This window comes from Heptranchias perlo, chromosome 26, assembly GCF_035084215.1.
Source record: "Heptranchias perlo isolate sHepPer1 chromosome 26, sHepPer1.hap1, whole genome shotgun sequence".
Classification (NCBI taxonomy): domain Eukaryota; kingdom Metazoa; phylum Chordata; class Chondrichthyes; order Hexanchiformes; family Hexanchidae; genus Heptranchias; species Heptranchias perlo.
Window position 1 is genome coordinate 44,650,653 of NC_090350.1, and position 21,217 is coordinate 44,671,869.

The following is a 21,217-nucleotide window of genomic DNA, read 5'->3' on the forward strand; positions in this document are numbered from 1 at the left end:
TTGGCACCCCATCCACCACCCTAAACATTCACTCCCTTCACCACCGGCACACTGTGGCTGCAGTGTGTACCATCCACAGGATGCACTGCGGCAACTTGCCAAGGCTTCTTCGACAGCACCTCCCAAACCCGCGACCTCTACCACCTAGAAGGACAAGGGCAGCAGGCACATGGGAACAACACCACCTGCACGTTCCCCTCCAAGTCACACACCACCCCGACTTGGAAATATATTGCCGTTCCTTCATAATCGCTGGGTCAAAATCCTGGAACTCCCTTCCTAACAGCACTGTGGGAGAACCTTCACCACATGGACTGCAGCGGTTCAAGAAGGCAGCTCACCACCACCTTCTCAAGGGCAATTAGGGATGGGCAATAAATGCTGGCCTCGCTAGTGACTCCCACATCCCATGAACGAATACAAAAAAAAGGGATTTATCCTTTCTAAGTTTGATTAGTTTATCAATACCCCCCGCCCTTTCTATCTTAAATGTCTTTACATCTTTTTTGATGTCTTCTTCTAATGTCATGCCCACCATGTAAGTCTCCCTGGTAAATACTGAGACAAAGTAATTATTTGATATTTCTGCCATTTTGCTGTCATTACCTGTGAGTTTATCGTGTGTATCCCTTAGTGGCTCTATCCCTTTCCTGATTTTTCTTTTGATACTTGTATCTGTAGAAACCATTTCTTTTTATATTCCTTGATAGTTTAATTTTGTAGTTTCTCGTTGGCTTCCTAATTTTTTAAAATTTCTTTCCTAAGCTTTTCGTATTCCCTTTTGTCATCCTCTCCTTTATTGTCTATGTACTTAGTGTATGCCTTTTTCTTTCATTTCAATTTTGCCCGTACTTCTTTATTCATTCATGGTGTTTCATTATTGGCTAATTTGTTCTTGCTTTTTAGAGGGATCTATTTCTTCTGGACACTAGTGATCACCGTTTTAAATGTTTCCCACTCCTGTTCAATTTCTTTGTTTATCATTAAATCTTTCCCGTTTATTTTCCCTAGTTCCATTCTCATCCCCTGAAAATCAGCTTTTTTTTCCAATTTATTACTTTGGTCTTTGTCTTACTTATGTCCTTCTCAATCCTTATACTAAACCTTATTCTGTTGTTATCACTATTGCCTAGATTTCCCCCATATGCTTACTTCTTTTATCTGTTCTGGTTCATTTCCCATTACTAGATCCAGTGGTGCTTCCTCTCTTGAACTTTTTACACACTGGGTAAGAAAGGAGTCCTGTACACATTGTAAAAACTCCATTCCCTGTACCCCTTTACCTACTCTTCCTGCCAGTTTATTTGAGGATAGTTAAAATCTCCCATGATTATTATTCTATGTCCTTTACTCATTTCACATATTTGCTTACATATTTCTTCCCCCAACTTCTTTCCACTTGTTAGGTGGTCTGTGGTATACTTTCTATGCAGTCTTTGCACTGATGAACATATTTTCTTTAGAATAGAGGAGATGCAATGGTGATTTGATAGAGATGTTTAAATATTATGAAGAGACAGAGTAGATCGAAACAGACTGTAGTGAGAACAGTAGTGAGAAAGAATCTTGGTTTGGGAGACCAGGAAGTAGAATCAGTATGGGTGGAGATAAGAAATAACAAGGGGCAGAAAACACTGGTGGGAGTAGTTTATAGGCCCCCTAACAGTAGCTATACTGTTGGACAGAACATTAATCAAGAAGTAATAGGAGCTTTTAACAAAGGTAATGCGATAATCATGGGGGACTTTAATCTTCATATGGACTAGACCATCAAATTGGCAAAGATAGTTTGGAGGACAAGTTCTTGGACTGTATTCGAGACAGTTTCCTAGAGCAATATGTTGTGGAACCACCCAGGGAACAGGCTATTTTAGATAATGTCTTGAGTAATGAGGGTTAATTAGTAATCTCATAGTAAAGGATCCTCTGGGGAAGAGTGATCATAATATGATAGAATTTCACATTGAGTTTGAGAGTGACATACTTAAGTCCGAAACGAGAGTCTTAAACTTAAATAATGCCAATTACATAGGTATGAGGGGCGAATTGGCTACGGTAGATTGGGAAATTAGATTACAAGGTATGACATTAGATAAGCAATGGCAAACATTTAAAGAAATATTTCAAAATTATCAACGAACATACATTCCATTGAGAAATAAAAACTCCATGGGAAATGTGATTCATCTGTGGCTAACTAAAGAAGTTAAGGATAGTATTAGATTAAAAGAAGAGGCTTATAATGTTGCAAAGAAGAGTAGTAAGTCTGAGGATTGGGAGAGTTTTAGAAACCAGCAAAGGATGACCAAAAAATTTATAAAAAGGGGGAAAATAGAATATGAGAGTAAACTGGCAAGAAATATAAAAACAGATTGTAAGAGCTTCTATAAGTATGTAAAAAGGAAGAGAGTAGCGAAAGTAAATATGGGCCCGTTAGAGGCTGAGACAGGAGGAATAGGGAAATGGCAGAGTCATTAAACAAATATTTTGTATCACAGTCGAAGACACAAAAAATATACCAGTAATAGTGGGGAACCAAGGGCCTAATGAGAGTGAGGAACTTAAAGTAATTAATATCAGTAGGGGAAAAGTACTGGAGAAATTAACAGGATTAAAAGCCAACAAATCGCCTGGACCTGATGGGCTACGTGTTGGGGTTCTAAAAGTGGTGGTTGCAGAGATAGTGGATGCATTGGTTGTGATCTTCCAAAATTCCCTAGATTCCAGAGCGGTCCCAGTGGATTGGAAGGTCGCAAATTATTCAAGAAAGGAGGGAGAGAGAAAACAGGGATCTACAGGCCAGTAAGCCTGACGTCGATCGTCGGAAAAATGCTGGAATCCATTATTAAGGCAGTGGGACAGGGCACTTACAAAATCATAATGTGATTAGGCAGAGTCAGCATGGTTTTATGAAAGGGAAATCATGTTTGACAAATCTATTAGAGTTTTTTGAGGATGTAACTAGCAGGGTAGATAAAGTGGAACAAATTGATGTCATATATTTGGATTTTCAAAAGGCATTCAATAACATAAGAAACATATAAAATTTACGGCACAGAAGGAGGTCATTCAGCCCATTGTGTCTGTGCCGGTCGAAATAGAGATACCCAGCCTAATCCCACTTTCCAGCACTTGGTCCGTGGCCTTGTAGGTTATGGCACTTCGAGTGCATATCTAAGTACCTTTGAAATGTGATGAGGGTTTCTGCCTCTACCACCCTTTCAGGCATTGAGTTCCAGACCCCCACCACCCTCTGGGTGAAAAAAAATTTCCTCAGCTCCCCTCTAATCCTTCTACCAATTACTTTAAATCTATGCCCCCTGGTTATTGACCTCTCTGCTAAGGGATATAGGTCCTTCCTGTCCACTCTGTCGAGGTCCCTCATAATTTTATACACCTCAATTAAATCACCCCTCAGCCTCCTTTGTTCCAAAGAAAACAACCCGAGCCTATTCAATCTTTCCTCATAGCTAAAAATTCTCCAGTCCTGACAACATCCTCGTCAATCTCCTCTATACCCTCTCTATTGCCATCACATCTTTCCTGTAATGTGACCAGAACTGTACCAGTACTCAAGGTGTGGCCAACTAGTTTTATACAGTTCTAGCCTAACCTCCCTGCTCTTATATTCTGTGCCGCGGCTAATAATGGAAAGTATCCCGTATGCATTCTTAACCACCTTATCGACCTGTCCTGCTATCTTCAGGGATCTGTGGACATGCACTCCAAGGTCCCTCTCTTCCTCTACATCTCTCAGTATCCTCCCATTTATTGTGTAGTCACTTAACTTGTTTGACCTCCCCAAATGTGTAGGGGGTGGTGGTGTGTGTCAGCTTCACCTCTGACTTCTGAGCGGTCCGAATCGCTCCCACTCCCTGGGTTCTGGACCTTGGACTTATTTGGGGGTTGTGACAAAGTGCAGCAGACAACTGATTTTGGTGCAAGAAACTTTGACCTTTATTCAAGAGAGGAAATACAACACAACAATCTTAACACTCTAATAAAATGGGGAACACTTCAGTACACGCGAGGGAAATTACAGTAGAAAGATACCTCACCCCTCCCAAATCCCACTGTACTAGTTAGGTTGGACTCTAAAGGACCAGGGATAATGCTCACCAAACGAAACCTTGACAGTAATTCACCCAGAGGTAAGTCAGAAATAGATTGTAGAGTGGAAACTTTGCGGATCTTGGGTTTTCTCCCGAGTTGGTTTTCTTTGGTCGCGGTGGCTCAATATTACCCGGTTGGTTGGTGGTAATATTCGGTTGGTTGTTTCGTAAGGCCCTTGTTGCCGCGAGGTGTCGGATGGTCACTGGGACTGTTGCTCTGGTTTCTTCTTGTGTGTCGGCCTGCTTCTAGAGCTGCTGTCCTTCCCTGTCGAACTGCTTTCCTTGTTGTCTGCTGGAAACTGCTCTTCTTTCCAGACACAGCCTGAACCAAGACAAGCAGCCCAGCAAAGCCAGCAAGCCAGAGAGAGAGAGAGAGAGCTTACGCCTTGAGGCTGTCTCTCTTACAATGGTCTGTTTAAAACAGTTCTTGCAAAGTTCTTTGATGGCCTTTTGATGGTCCCAATCATATTGCAAATTGCTTCTCCCAATGTGTCATTGTTTTAATTCTGATTTAGAGCTTGTCACATAAGGCTTCCTTTTGTATCCAACGTCCTAGGTGTTGATGGTAAGGCATGGCCCCACCATGTCTGGAAAAAGTTGCCTCTTTCAATGGGAGTGATTGTCGACCCCCTGCGGTCAGTTTTGCATTAAAACAGAGACGTGTATGAAGCTCCACGGTGTGTGTGTTGTTGATTTCGTCTGGTGACCTCTCACCTATCCTTCCATCTTAGGATTTTAGTCAGGGTCGAAAGTTTTTCCATACTCAGGGAAAGGTGAATTTCTTTAGGGTTTTTCTCTGAGTTTATTGGGGGATCTGTGAATTTTGAGAATCTTACAAATGCACTACCTCACGCTTCTCCAGATTGAATTCCATTAGCCACCTTTCTGCCCATCCGACCAGTCCATTGATATCTTCCTGCAGTCTACAGCTTTCCTCCTCACGATCAACCACACGGCCAATTTTTGTATCATCTGCAAACTTCTTAATCTACATTTAAGTCTAAATCATTGATATATACCACAAAAAGCAAGGGACCTAGTACTGATCCCTGTGGAACCCCACTGGAAACAGCCCTCCAGTCACAAAAACACCCGTCGACCGTTACTCGTTGCTTCCTGCCACAGCAAATTTTGATTCCCCTAGAGTCCCAAAATGGAGTCCAAAATCCCCTGGCTGGAGAGTCTAGAACTAGGGGACGTAATCTCAGGATAAGGGGTCGAAGATTTAGGACTGAGATGAGGAGGAATTTCTTCACTGAGGATGGTGAATATTTTGGAATTTTCTACCCCCAGGGAGTGTGGATGCTCAGTTGTTGAGTATATTCAAGACTGAGATCGATAGATTTTTGGACTCTAAGGCAATCGAAGGCTATGGGGATCGGGGAGGAAAGTGGAGATGAGGTTGAAGATCAGCCATGATCTTATGGAATAGCGGAGCAGGCTCGAGGGGCCGTATGGCCTACTCCTGCTCCTATTTCTTATGTCCTTATGTTCCAATAGTTGAGTCTTGAACAAGGGGACATGGATATGGACATGGACACAGCGGATTGTAAGGATGTCAACATTTAAGTATAGGTTGGAAGGTGAGGGGGAATATCTAGTTGTCGTGGTCCAGTGCCATAGGGAAGAAATGGGAGGAGGTCCTGCTATAGGGGATATCAGAAGCTAGGAACTTAATTAAGAAAGCAGGACTTCACTGATGGTAATCTCAGGATTACTACTCTCCGTGTGCTAATTGGCTTGGGGTGGACAGATCAGGAAGGTGAATACGAAGCTGAAAGAGTGATGTGGTAGGAGGGGTTCCATTTCATGGGACACTGGCACCAGTACTGGGACAGGAAGGAGCTGTATCGCTGGACGGGCTCCACCTGAACTGGAATGGGACCAGTGTCCTAGCAGAAAGGATAATTGGGGCCGTCAATAGGACTTTAAACTAGTAAGATGGGGGAAGGGATCTGAGGAAGATAACATAAGTCTGAGGAAAAAAGAAATAGGAAATGAGAGTAAAGGTCAAAATAAGTTAAGGAATAAGGGTAACATAAATGGTCAGGGAACAAATTGGTTATGGAACCTAAGTACAAAATGACTGTTAAAAACAAAGGGAGTTGAGCAATTGCTAAAAACAAATTAAATTGCCTGTACAGCAATGTGCACAGCATCTGAAACAAAACTGGGGATCTGGAGGCAATAATTGATAGCGAGGAGCCAGATGTGGTACAGATAACTGAAACATGGTTACATAAGGTACACGACTGGTCATTAAGTATTGGGGGAATCATAGAATGGTTACAGCACAGAAGGAGGCTACATTTTCTAATTTCCTTTTTAATTACACCCCTGCACTTTCGATACTCCTCTAGGCTTTCTGTAGTATTGAGCTCTTGGTATCTGACATAAGCGTCCCTTTTTTGCCTTATCCTACCCTGTATGCTCCTTGACATCCGGGGGGGGGGGTTCTAGATTTGGGAGTCCCACCCTTTTTCTTTGTGGGAATATATTTGCTCTGAACCCTCATTATCTCCTCCTTGAATGCCTTCCACTGCTCTGACATTGGTTTACCTTCAAGTAGCTGTTTCCAGTCCACTTTTGCTAAATCACATCTCAGTTTAGTAAAATTGGCCTTTGCCCAATTGAGAACTTTTACTCCTGGTCTATCTTTGTCATTTTCCATAACTCTGCTAAATCTAACTGAATTATGATCACTAACACCAAAATGCTCTCCCACTGATACCCGTTTTACCTTCCCAGCTTTATTCCCTAAAACTAAGTCCAGAACTGCCCCCTCTCTTATTGGGCTTCTCCTGAATGCACTTATGAATTTTGCACCCTCTCTACCTCTTACACTGATTCTATCCCAGTTAATATTAGGGTAGTTGAAATCCCCTACTATTACTGCCCTATTGTTTTTGTACTTCTCAGAAATTTGCCTACATATTTGCTGTTCTATCTCCCTCTGACTGTTTGGGGGCCTATAGTACACTCCCAGCAGTGTGATTGCCCCTTTTTTGTTTAGCTCAACCCATATGGCCTCATTGGATGATCCTTCTAACATATCATCCCTCCTCACAACTGTAATTGTTTCCTTAACCAATATTATAAACCCCCCCACCTTTTTTTTATCCCCCTCTCTATCTCGTTTGAAAACCCTGTAACCAGGAATGTTAAGCTGCCATTCCTGCCCTTTTTTAAGCTATGTTTCAGTAATAGTTATATATCATATTCCCACAGGTCTATCTGTGCCCTCAGCTCATCTGCCTTATTTACTATACGCCATGCATTGAAGTATATACCATGAAGCACTGCCAAACTCCTTTGTCTATTTTCTAGCATTTGTTTCGTGTGCCTTCCAAACTCGCTCACTAATTTTCTGCCTTCCATTTCCAGCTCTTCTTCTCTCCCTCCTGAATCTACGCTCAGGTTCCCATACTCCTGCCAAGCTAGTTTATACCCTCCCCAACAGCACTAGCAAACCTCCCTGCGACGATTTTGGTCTCAGTCCTGTTGAGGTGGAGCCTGCTCAGCTTGTACAGGTCCCACCTCCCCCAGAACTGGACCCAATGCCTCAGGAATCTAAAGCCCTCCCTCCTGCACCATCTCTCCAGCCACGCATTCATCTGTACTATCCTCCTATTTCTGTACTCACTAGCGCGTGGCACCGGGAGTAATCCGGAGATTTCTACCTTTGAGGTCCTGCTCATTAATTTCTTTACTAGCTCCTGAAAATCTGCCTGCATGACCTCATCCCTCTTTCTACATATTTCATTGGTACTGACATGGACCACGATCTTTGGCTTTTCACCCTCCTGCACCCCCCCCCCCCCCCCACCACAAAATGTTCTGCAGCCGTTCAGTGACATCCTTGACCGTGGCACCATAGAGGCGACCTGGAATTACGTCTTCGGCCGCAAAAACAGCTGCCTGTTCCCCTAACTGTTGAATCTCCTGTCACTATTGCTTTCCTGACCTTCCTCCACCCCCCCGCCCCGTATAGCTGAGCCACCATAGTGCTGTGGACTTAGCTCTGGCTGTACACCCCAGAGGAACCATTGCCCTCACCATACTGGTTCGAGAGCAAGGGGCACTCAGGGGACTTCTGAACTACCTGCCTGGTCCTCCTTGTTTGTCTTGCGGTCACCCATTCCCTCTGTGCCTGCACACTCTTAAGCTGCGGGGTGACCACCTCCTGACACGTGCTATCCACGTAGCTCTCAGCGTCGCAGATGCACTGCAGTGAGACCAGCGGCTGCTCAAGCTCAGAAACCCAGAGTTTGAGCTCCTCCAGCTGACGACACTTCCTAAACATGTGATTGTCCTGGAGTTCCCACATAGGAACAGGAGTAGGCCATTCAGCCCCTCGTGCCTGCTCCGCCATTTCATAAGATCATGGCTGATCTGTGATCTAACTCCATATACCTGCCTTTGTCCCATATCCCTTAATACCTTTGATTGCCAAAAAGCTATCTATCTCAGATTTAAATTTAGCAATTGAGCTAGTATCAATTGCCGTTTGAGGAAGAGAGTTCCAAACTTCTACCACCCTTTGTGTGTAGAAATGTTTTCTAATCTCGCTCCTGTGCCCCCTACTCCTAAAATCCCCAACCAGCGGAAATAGTTTCTCTCTTTCCACCCTATCCGTTCCCCTTAATATCTTATAAACTTCGATCAGATCACCCCTTAACCTTCGAAACCCGAGAGAATACAACCCCAATTTGTGTAATCTCTCCTCATAACTTAACCCTTGAAGTCCGGGTATCATTTTAGTAAACCTATGCTGCACTCCCTCCAAGGCCAATATGTCCTTCTGAAGGTGTGGTGCCCAGAACTGCTCACAGTACTCCAGGTGAGGTCTAATCCATGCTGGCTCTCTCTGATTAACTGAAAATTCTCGAGGTGTTCAGTCACCCTATCCTTAATTATAGACTCCAGCATTTTCCCCACAATAGATGTTCGGCTAACTGGTCTATAATTCCCTGGTTTCCCTCTCTCTCCTTTCTTAAAAAGCGGAGTGATATGTGCAGTTTTCCAATCCAGAGGGACAGTTCTTGAATCTAGAGAACTTTGAAAGATTATAGTTAGGGCATCTGCAATGTGCTCACCTACTTCCTTTAAAACCCTGGGATGGAAACCATCTGGTCCTGGGGATTTGTCACTCTTTAGTGCTATTATTTTCTTCATTACTGTTGCTTTACTTATGTTAATTTTATCGAGTCCCTGTCCCCAATTCAATATTAGTTTTCTTGGGATTTCCAGCATGCTATCCTCTTTTTCTACTGTAAATACTGATGCAAAGTAATCGTTCAACATGTCCGCCATTTCCCCATTGTCAATGAGAATATCCTCACTTTCAGTTTTTAAGGGGCCAACATTGTTCCTGACCACCCTCTTTTTCCTAATATAACTATAAAAGTTCTTCGTATTGGTTTTGGTATCCCTTGAAAGTTTCTTTTCATACTCTCTTTTTGTAGCTCTTACTATCTGTTTTGTGAGCCTTTGTTGATCTTTGTATCTTTCCCATTCGCCAGGATCTGTGCCATTTTTTGCCTTTTGTATGCCCTTTCGCAGGATGTGCATTCGATGGAACTGAGGTGCCCTGCCATGCCTCTCTTTATTAAACTAAACTTACACAAATTGCTGGAGGTGGGGTGCCCATCACAAACTGCATAATGAGGGGTGCCCATCACAGACCACTGGAGGAGGGGCATGATGCTGCTCCTACTGCAGAGAGCAGGCCGTGCGAGGTCCTGAAGAAAAGTGTCCTTTTCTGTTCTTCTGGAGCAAGCGGGCCTTCTAGGGAAGGGAATTGACATCCCTTCCCAACCACCCACCCCACGACGGGATCAATTATCTTTCTCTAGTAAAGGTCTGGGGTCTTTTTACAGGCCTTATTGGAACTGTCAGCTCTGTTGGTGTGAGCCCTGCTGAGGGCTGCGGAGGGTGTAAAGTGTGGAATTCCCAGGGTAATCTGGGAACTCTGTCAGATACGCCCACTTTATGTTGCGGTACAGGCAAAGGATTTGCCCAAGAATCCCCACTGGAACATGGCACAATATAAAACAGTGGCAGAATCGAGGCAGAACTGAGTTACAACCCATTTTCTAATCTCTGATTCAGAGGTCCTCTCGGATTCCACTTTGACCCTGATTTTGATTTCAGTGCTGATCACTGTCTATATATTATTGAACTTTCAGATATAACATTTTCTATATTTATTAAACTTTCTTTTACTCTACCCTTTGCTTTCAGTTCTTCAATCATCTGTATCCATGTTGCCACATTCACATTTACCATATACACACAGGAAATAATTTTTGGTTGTTTTTCCTGGTCCCTAGATGATGAAGTTTGCCTGGAATAACTACAAACAATATGCTTGGGGAACCAATGAACTCAAGCCATTGTCGAAGAATGGACATGCAAGTGGCTTGTTTGGTGAGTGATTACGCAAAACAATTACTTCTTACGCAGAAGTTATTTTGGATAGGGACACTTTATAACCCAGCTCTCTTAATAGAGAAAATTGCAGTCAAATCAAAAAAGGCTGAATATGCATCTTTGATTAAGTGTCCTTTAACATGAAGTTTTGCTAATTATAGATTAATAGTCCATCACCTGCGAATTTTTCAGGTCAAGCAGGTTTAGAGGTGGGGAAAAATGGAATCAGTGGGGGATAATGGATCCAGTGAACCAGTAGGGGATAATTGAACCAGTAGGGGGTAATGAAACCGGCGAACCGGGGTGGGTAATGGAACCAGTGAACCAGTGGGGGGGGGTAATGGATCAGTGAACCAGTAGGGGATAATTGAACCAGTAGGGGGTAATGAAAACAACAAATCAGTGGGGGATAATCGAACCAGTGGGGGATAATGGAACCAGTGAACCAGTGGGGGCAGGGGGGGGGTAATGGAACCAGTGAACCAGTGGGGGATAATGGATCCAGTGATCCAGTCGGCGTAATGGAACCAGTGAACCAGTGGGGGATAATGGAATCAGTGAACCAGTAGGGGATAATTGAACCAGTAGGGATTAATGAAACCAGCGAACCAGTGGGGGATAATAGAACCAGCGAATCAGTGGGGGATAATGGAACCAGCGAACCAGTGGGGGATAATGGAACCAGTGAACCAGTGGGGGATAATGGAACCAGTGAACCAGTGGGGGATAATGGAACCAGCGAACCAGTGGGGGATAATGGAACCAGTGAACCAGTGGGGGATAATGGATCCAGTGAACCAGTCGGCGTAATGGAACCAGTGAACCAGTGGGGGATAATGGAATCAGTGAACCAGTAGGGGATAATTGAACCAGTAGGGATTAATGAAACCAGCGAACCAGTGGGGGATAATGGAACCAGCGAACCAGTGGGGGATAATGGAACCAGCGAACCAGTGGGGGATAATGGAATCAGTGAACCAGTGGGGGATAATTGAACCAGCGAACCAGTGGGAGATAATGGAACCAGTGAACCAGGTGGGGGGTAATGGAACTAGAGAACCAATGGGGGATAATGGAACCAGTGAACTAGTGGGGGATAATGGAACCAGTAGGGGGTAATGAAACCAGCGAACCAGTGGGGGATAATCGAACCAGTGGGGGATAATGGATCCAGTGAACCAGTTGGCGTAATGGAATCAGTGAACCAGTGGGGGATAATGGAATCAGTAGGGGTTAATGAAACCAGCGAACCAGTGGGGGATAATGGAACCAGCGAACCAGTGGGGGATAATGGAACCAGCGAACCAGTGGGGGATAATGGAACCAGTGAACCAATGGGGAATAATGGAACCAGTGAACCAGTGGGGGATAATTGAACCAGTAGGAGGGAATGAAATCAGCGAACCAGTGGGGGATAATGGAATCAGTGAACCAGTGGGGGCATAATGGAACTAGTGAACCAATGGGGGATAATGGAACCAGTGAACTAGTGGGGGATAATTGAACCAGTAGGGATTAATGAAACCAGCGAACCAGTGGGGGATAATGGAACCGGCGAACCTGTGGGAGATAATGGAACCAGTGAACCAGTGGGGGCATAATGGAACTAATGAACCAATGGGGGATAATGGAACCAGTGAACTAGTGGGGGATAATTGAACCAGTAGGGGGTAATGGAACCAGTGGGGGATAATGGAACCAGCGAACCAGTGGGTGGGGGGGGGGGGTAATGGAACCCGTGAACCAATGGGGGATAATGGAATCAATCAGGGATAATGGATCTAGTGAACCAGTGGGCGTAATGAAACCAGTGAACCAGTGGGGGATAATGGAACCAGCGAACCAGTGGGGGATAATGGAACCAGTGAACCAGTGGGGGGGGGGGGGCGGTAATGGAACCAGTGAATCATTGGGGGATAATGGAACCAGTGGGGGTTAAAGGGGGATCATTGAACCATTGGGGGCTACTGGACCCAGTGGGGGGACAATGGCAGCGTGGATGCAAAGTCGGCTAGAGGGACAGAAAGCAGAGAGTTGGAACAGGAGTAGGCCAATTAGCTCCTTGAGCCTGTTCCGCCATTCTGTGAGATCATGGCTGATCTGTGACCTAAGTCCATATCCCTTAATACCTTTGGTTAACAAAAATCAATCAATCTCAGATTTAAAATTAATAATTGAGCTAGCATCAACTACTGTTTGCAGAAGAGAGTTCCAAACTTCTACCACCCTTTGCATGTAGAGTGTTTCCTAACTTCACTCCTGAAAGTCCTGGCTCTAATTTTTAGGCTATGTACCCTAGTCCTAGACTCCCCAAACAGCAGAAATAGTTGCTCTCTATCTAACCTATCAGTTCCCCTTAATATCTTAAACTTCGATCAAATCACCCCATAATCTTCCAAATTCCAGGGAATACAACCCTAGTTTGTGTAATCTCTCCTCGGAATTTAACCCTTGGAGTCCAGGCATCATTTTAGTAAATCTATGATGCATTCCCTCCAAGGCCAATATATTCTTCCTAAGGTGCGGTGCCCAGAACCGAACACAGGTGTGGTCTAACCAGGGCTTTGTATAGCTTTGTAGCGTAACTTCTACCCCCTCGTATCCTAGTCCTCTAGACATAAAGGCCAGCATTCCATTAGCCTTTTTGATTATTTTCTGTACCTATCCACGACATTTTGATGATTTAATGGTAAATGGTTGTTTTTCAGACTGAAGGGAAATATTACATAGAATGTACAGCCCAGAAACAGGCCATTCGGCCTAACTGGTCCATGCCGGTGTTTATGCTCCACATGAGCCTTCTCCCTCCCTACTTCATCTAACTCTATCAGCATATCCTTCTATTCCTTTCTCCCTCATGTGCTTATCTAGCTTCCCCTTAAATGCATCAATGCTCGTCGCCTCAACTACACCTTGTGGTAGCAAGTTCCACATTCTAACCACTCTCTGGGTAAAGAAGTTTTTTCCTGAATTCCATCCGGACCAGGGGTCTTATCCTCTCTAAGTTTGATTAGTTTATCAATTATCTCCCCCCTTTCTATCTTAAATGTCTTTCTATCTTTTTTGATCTTTTCTTCTCATGTCATGCCCACCATGTTGGCCTCCCTGGTAAATACTGAGGCAAAGTAATTATGTAATATTTCTGCCATTTTGCTGTCATTATCTGTGAGTTTATCACGTGTATCCCTTAGTGGCCCTATCCATAACCTGATTTTTCTTTGTTATTTATGTGTCTGTGGAATACTTTATTTCTTTTTATGTTCATTGATAATTAATTTACATTATAATTTACTATATATAGTGTTGTTCCTCAGGGTTTGGTATTAGGACCACTACTCTTTTTGATATATATTTATGACCTGGACTTGGGTATACTGGGCATAATTTCAAAGTTTGCAGATGACACGAAACTCTGTAATGTAGTAAACAGTGAGGACAGGATTTAGGCGGACATAGACTGGTGAAGTGGGCAGACGCATCACAGGTGAAATTTAACGCAGAGAAGGGTGAAGTGATACATTTTGGTAAGAAAACTGAGGAGAGACAATATAAACTATATAGTACAATTTTAAAGGGGGTGCAGGATCAGAGAGACCTGGGGGTGTATGTACACAAATCTTTGAAGGTGGCAGGACAGGTTGAGAAGGCTGTTAAAAAACATATGGGATCCTTGGCATTGTTAATAGTGGCATAGAGTTCAAAAGCAAGGACGATATGCTAAACCTTCATAAAACACTGGTTAGGCCTCAGCTGGACTATTGTGTTCAATTCTGGGCAGCACACTTTAGGAAGGATGTCAAGGCCTTAGAGAGATTGAGAAGAGATTTACTAAAATGGTACCAGGGATGAGGGACTTCAGTTATGTGGAGAGACTGGAGAAGCTGAAGTTGTTCTCCTTAGAGCAGGGAAGGTTAAGAGGAGATTTGATAGAGGTGTTCAAAGTCATGAATGGTTTTGATAGAGTAAATAAGGAGAAACTGTTTCCAGTGGCAGAAGGGTGGTAACCAGAAGACACAGATTTAAGGTGATTTGTAAAAGAACCTGTAATTTTGCATCCATTGGGATAGAAAATCATTGACTGTGCGCACATGATTTCTAGTTTCTCTCCTATCTCCCCTCATGCCCTCTCTGAGCTCATCTTGCCCAAGACACCCAGCCCCTGGCCCCTTGACCTTATTTCCACCAAACTGTGACCACCCAACTTCTCTTCCTGGCCCCCATGTTCGCTGATAGTGTTAACTCTCCTCAGGTACTGTCCCCCTCCCCTTCAAATCTGCTGTCCCCCTCAAAAAAAACACCCTTGACCCCTCTGACCTTGCAGAGGCTATATGAGGAAACATTTTTTTGCACAACGAGTTGTTATGATCTGGAATGCACTGCCTGAAAGGATGGTGGAAGCAGATTTAACAATAACTTTCAAAAGGGAATTACAGGGTTATGAGGAAAGATTGAGGGGAGAGGATAGCTCTTTCAAAAAGCCAGCACAGGCATGATGGGCAGGATGGCCTCCTTCTGTGCTGTATCATACTATGAAACTATAAACCAGTAGGAAATAATGGAACCAGTGAACCAGTGGGGGATAGTGAAACCAGTGAACCAGTGGGAGATAATGGAACTAATGGGGAATAATGGAACCAGTGGGGAGAAGGGGGAGGTGAGGAAGCAAATAGAGTTGGGGAGGTGTGCGAGACGATAATGGGGGAGGGGGGAGGGAGAGGGACATAAGAGAGGAGGGAGAAGACAGTGGGAAAGGAGGGAGATGAGAGTGGGATAGGGGAGGATAGAGGGGTAAGGGAGTGGGGGGAGAAAGGAAGGGAGTGCACCCCCTCTAAGGCCAATATTTCCTTCCTGAGGTGCTGACAAGTATACAGTATTAGATAACCAGTAAGAGATAGCCAGTCTATTAAACAAGTCTGTATGCTTGCAGTGTTTCCGGAACTTATATGACCTTATCCTTATGAGCTGGTGTGGATGAAATGGTTCACTTGCCTTCCTCTGGGAGAATGATGTTAACCTTCTGAGATCTCAGAGTGATGAACCTCCGTCTGTAGAAGGGTGCTATATGTTCCTCCTGGATTCTCTGCTCCTGGATAAATTCGCCTTCCGTGCTGGTAACTATATCTGGACTAGGTGGCTTAAGTGTCACCTGCCTTGATCTCAGGGAAACTTATACGTCTAAGTATCACACTTATCTCTGCCTGTATCTGGCTGGTGTAGTCATAAAATCTTAACTTCTGTATCCTTTCTATCTGCTGGAGATGCACTTTCTGTTTTTACAGAGACACCTTTCTACATATATTAGACACGAAACTCCTATACCTTCCACTACAAAGACTACTAAAAGAACTAGAATTAGAGTAAGGGTTGAAGACTGAAAGCTGAATTCCTTAATTTCCAAAGAAACCTACTCAATTCTATTGACCAATCTGAGTGACACGCGTTAGAGGAATTCAGCCCTTCTGGTGTCAGTCACCTCACACAGACCTGTTGGTGGCCAAGGGTAGTAAGGGATATGGAGCCAAGGCGGGTAAATGGAGTTAGGATACAGATCAGCAATGATCTCATTGAATGGCGGAACAGGCTCCAGGGGCTGAATGGCCTACTCCTGTTCCTATGTTCCTATGGTATCCTTGAAGTACTGGCACTGAGACATGCCAGGTGGCTCGTTTACTCACTAGCTTTTCAGGTCAGGGGTCTCACACAGATCCAGAAATAAGCAGGGCATCTTTATGACCCTCTTAACAAGCTGTCTCTGGGCCTGTGATCTTGATGGCTTGTGTTCTATCTCGGGTAAGGAACATTTTGTTTGTATAAGCCTTCGTGGTTTAACTAGCATTAGCCCTCTCTTTTCCTACTGTTCAGTCTGACCACTGACATCCTGAGGACACATTTAAATAAATTCTATGGGCATTTCTCCTACCATTGGGAACCCTCATCCTCTGGCACAATTTCCATATCCAGGGATGTTTAAAAGATTGTGATCAGAGCCTCTGCTAGTTCCTCTCTGACTTCTCTCAGCATTCTAGCATGAACATCATCAGGGCCTAGTGCCGATCGATGTGGAAAAATATGAAGTAATACATTTGGGAAGCAAGAATAGGGAAAGAAAATCGATCCTAAATGGTCAGATTTTAAATGGTGCAGAGGGAAGGTAAGACCTTGGTATGCAGTTATAGAAGTCATTAAAGGTGGTTGTGCAAGTAGATAAGGAAATAAAAAAGGTAAGTGGAAACCTTGCTTCTATACCTAGGGGCATAGAACACAAAAGCAAGGAGGTAATGTTGAATTTGTTCAAGTCCTTAGAACGATGGCATCTCTGACAATGCAGCACTCCCACAGTACTGGAATGAAGTGTCATAGGAACAGGAGTAGGCCATTCAGCCCCTCGTGCCTGCTCCGCCATTTGATAAGATCGTGGCTGATCTGTGATCTAACTCCATATACCCGCGTTTGGCCCATATCCCTTAATACCTTTGATTGTCAAAAAGCTATCTATCTCAGATTTAAATTTAGCAATTGAGCTAGTATCAATTGCCGTTTGCGGAAGAGAGTTCCAAACTTCTACCACCCTTTGTGTGTAGAAATGTTTTCTAATCTCGCTTCTGAAAGGTCTGGCTCTAATTTTTAGACTGTGCCCCCTACTCCTAGAATCCCCAACCAGCGGAAATAGTTTCTCTCTATCCACCCTATCCGTTCCCCTTAATATCTTATAAACTTCGATCAGATCACCCCTTAACCTTCTAAACTCTAGAGAATACAACCCCAATTTGTGTAATCTCTCCTGGTAACTTAACCCTTGAAGTCCGGGTATCATTCTAGTAAACCTACGCTGCACTCCCTCCAAGGCCAATATGTCCTTCTGAAGGTACGGTGCCCAGAACTGCTCACAGTACTCCAAGTGCGGTCTAACCAGGGTTTTGTATAGCTGCAGCATTATTTCTGCCCCCTTGCACTCTAGTCCTCTAGATATAAAGGCCAGCATTCCATTAGCCTTATTGATTATTTTCTGCACCTGTTCATGACTCTTCAATGATCTATGCACCTGAACCCCTAAGTCCCTTTGGACATCCACTGTTTTTAACTTTTTACCATTTAGAAAGTACCCTGTTCTATCCTTTCTTGATCCAAAGTGGATGACCTCACATTTGTCTACATTGAATTCCATTTGCCACAGTTTTGCCCATTCACCTAATCCATCAATGATGCTTTGTAATTTTATGTTTTCATCTACACGCTTACAATGCCACCAATCTTTGTGTCATCGGCAAACTTAGATATGAGACTTTCTATGCCTTCATCTAAGTCGTTAATAAATATTGTGAATAATTGAGGCCCCAAGACAGATCGCTGTGGGACTCCACTAGTCACATCCTGCCAATGTGAGTACCTACCCATTATCCCTACTCTCTGTCGCCTTTTGCTCAGCCAACTTCCGAACCAAGTCCGTACTTTTCCCTCGATTCCATGGGCTTCTATCTTAGCTAACAGTCTCTTATGTGGGACCTTATTAAATGCCTTCTGGAAGTCCATATAAATAACATCCATTGACATTCCCCTGTCCACTACTTTAGTCACCTCTATAAAAAAATTCAATCAGGTTTGTCAGGCACGACCTACCTTTCACAAATCCATGCTGGCTCTCTCTGATTAACTGAAAATTCTCGAGTTGTTCTGTCACCCTATCCTTAATTATAGACTCCAGCATTTTCCCCACAACAGATGTTAGGCTAACTGGTCTATAATTCCCTGGTTTCCCTCTCCTTTCTTAAAAAGCAGAGTGACATGTGCAATTTTCCAATCCAGAGGGACAGTTCCTGAATCTAGAGAATTTTGAAAGATTATAGTTAGGGCATCTGCAATGTGCTCACCTACTTCCTTTAAAACCCTGGGAAACCATCTGGTCCTGGGGATTTGTCACTCTTTAGTGCTATTATTTTCTTCATTACTGTTGCTTTACTTATATTAATTTTATCGAGTCCCTGTTCCCGACTCAATATTAGTTTACTTGGGATTTCCGGCATGCTTTCCTCTTTTTCTACTGTAAATACTGTAAATCGTTCAACATGTCCGCCATTTCCCCGAGATTATGTGCTCAAGTCCTGAAGTTGGCTTTAACCCATGACCTCACTTAGAGAAGAGAGCACTTCCACTAAGCCAAGCTGACAGCAGTGCAGACTTGATGGGCCGAATGGACTGTTTCCATGCTGTAACGTTCGATGGTTCTACTGCTGACTAACTGTTAGTTCTAATAGGGCTAGCTGTACATAAAGGGTGCTGGACTGGCACATGCACAGAATTTCAGACACCACACAAAAGTAGAGCAAGAGTCTTCGACCAATTTCTTTATTTTTTTGTCATGCCATTGTGCACTTAGATAAATTGAAGATGATTATTTTTAATTTGCTGAAGGCATTGAGGCATGTTCTATTGCACTAATTGTATTTTGCTCCGTGTACCATATTTTTCAGGTCATTGACATTCTGACTCTAAGGGAAGGATATAGAGGAGCAAATTTGCAGGGAAATTACAGAAAGGTGCAAAAGGGAGATTTCAACTATCCTAATATAGACTGGGATAACAATAACATAAGGGGCAAAGAAGGGGAAGAATTTTTGAAATGTGTTCAGGGTAACTTTCTCGACCAATACATTTCTGGCCCAATGAGGAAGGAGGTATGCTGGACTTTGTTCTAGGGAATGTGATGGGCCAAGTCAAGCAAGTGTCAGTGGGGGAGCATTTAGGGAGCAGCGATCATAGTATCATAAGGTTTAGAATAGCTATGGAAAAGGACTCTGACCACTCTAAAGTAAAAATACTCAATTGGAGGAGGGCCAATTTCAGTGGAATGAGAACAGATCCGGCCCGGGTAAATTTGAATCAATCATTGGCAGGCAAAACTATAATTGAAGAGGAGATGATTCGGGTTTAAACAAGTACATTCCAACGAGGGAGAAAGGTAGGGCAACTAGCTCCCTGGATGACAATGGAGATAGAGAGTAAGATGAAGCGGAAAAAAGTGGTGTATGACAGGTTGATAACACAAGTGAGAACCAGGCAGAATGTAGAAAGTTCAGAGGGGAAGTGAAAAAGGAGATAAGAGGGACAAGGAGAGAGTATGAGAATAGACTAGCGGACAACATAAAAGAGAATCCAAAAGTTTTCGACATACAAGTTAACAGTAAACGGGTTGTAAGAGGAGGGGTGGGGCCGATTAGGAACCACAAAGGAGATCTTCTCATGGAGGCAGTGAGCATGGCTGAGGTACTAAATGAGTACTTTGCATCGGTCTTTACCAAGGAAGAAGATGCTTCCAGAGTCTCGGTAAAGGAAGATATAGTTAAGATCCTGGATGGGCTAAAAATTGAGAAAGAGGTACTAGAAAGGTTAGCTGTACTTAAAGTAGATGTCACCTGGTCCGGATGGGATGCACCCTAGGATGCTGAGGGAAGTAAAGGTAGCGATTGCAGAGGTGCTGGCCATAATCTTCCAGACATCCTTAGATACAGGGTTGGTGTCAGTGGACTGGAGATTTGCAAATGTTACACCCTTGTTCAAAAAAGGGTGTAAAGATAAACCCAGCAACTGTAGGCCAATCAGTTTAACCTCGGTGGTGGGGAAACTTTTGGAAACGATAATCCAGGACAGAATTAACAGTCACTTGTACGAGTGTGGATTGATTAGGGAAAGCCAGCACGGATTTGTTAAAGGCAAATCGTCTTTAACCAACTTGATAGAGTTTCTTGATGAGGTAACAGAGGGTAGATGAGGGCAATTCAGTTGATGTGGTGTATATGGATTTTCAAAAAGTGCTTGATGAAGTGCCACATGGAAGGCTTGCTATTAAGATTGCGGCCCATGGAATAAAGGGGGCAGTAGCAACATGGATACAGAATTGGCTAATTGACAGGAAACAGAGAGTAGCGGTGAATGGTTGTTTTTCGGACTGGAGGGAGGTGTGCAGCGGTGTTCCTCAGGGGTCGGTGCTGCGACCACTGCTTTTCTTGATATATATTAATGACTTGGACTTGGGAGTACAGCGCACAATTTCAAAATTTGCAGATGACACAAAACTTGGAAGTGTAGTGGAAGGTGAGGAGGATAGTGGTAGACTTCAAGAGGATATAGACACTCTGGTGGCATGGGTGGACAGGTGGCGGATGAAGTTTAACGCGGAAAAATGCAAGGTGATGCATTTCGGTAGGAAAAATGAGGAGAGGCAATATGAACCAAAGGGCACAATTCTAAAAGGGGCAGAGGAACAGAGGGATCTGGGGGTATATGTGCACAAATCATTGAAGGTGGCAGGGCAGGTTGAGAAAGCGGTTAAAAAAGCATATGTGGTCCTGGGCTTTATAAATAAACATTTGCCTGAGGAAGGAGAAAATCTCCGAAAGCTTGTGAATTTAAAATAAAATTGCTGGACTATAACTTGGTGTTGTAAAATTGTTTACAATTTATAAATAGAGGCATTGGGGTGATTTTAAACCCCAGGAACAGGTGGGTTGGGGGCGGGTGGGAGTTGAAAATAGTTGGGTTTTTTTTGGTCGCAACCACAAAATTTTCGGACTTTGCATTCCCAGTGGGAAGCCTGTATTTTATGCGCCGACGTTAAACCCGGAAATAAAGTCGGGTTGCGGTTGCGACCCACTAAACAACTATTTTCAACTCCCACT

General features: G+C 43.7%; 1 protein-coding gene across 2 annotated transcripts in view; it reads left to right on the forward strand.

Moving 5' to 3' along the window:
* LOC137342759 (mannosyl-oligosaccharide 1,2-alpha-mannosidase IA-like) overlaps positions 1-21,217 on the forward strand; it is a 325,275-nt gene that overhangs the window by 41,433 nt on the left and 262,625 nt on the right. For both annotated transcript variants that reach the window (XM_068006938.1, XM_068006937.1), the window contains exon 2: positions 10,445-10,541. In XM_068006938.1, coding sequence (XP_067863039.1) covers positions 10,445-10,541 — 97 coding nt within the window. The remainder of the gene's footprint in view (positions 1-10,444; positions 10,542-21,217) is intronic.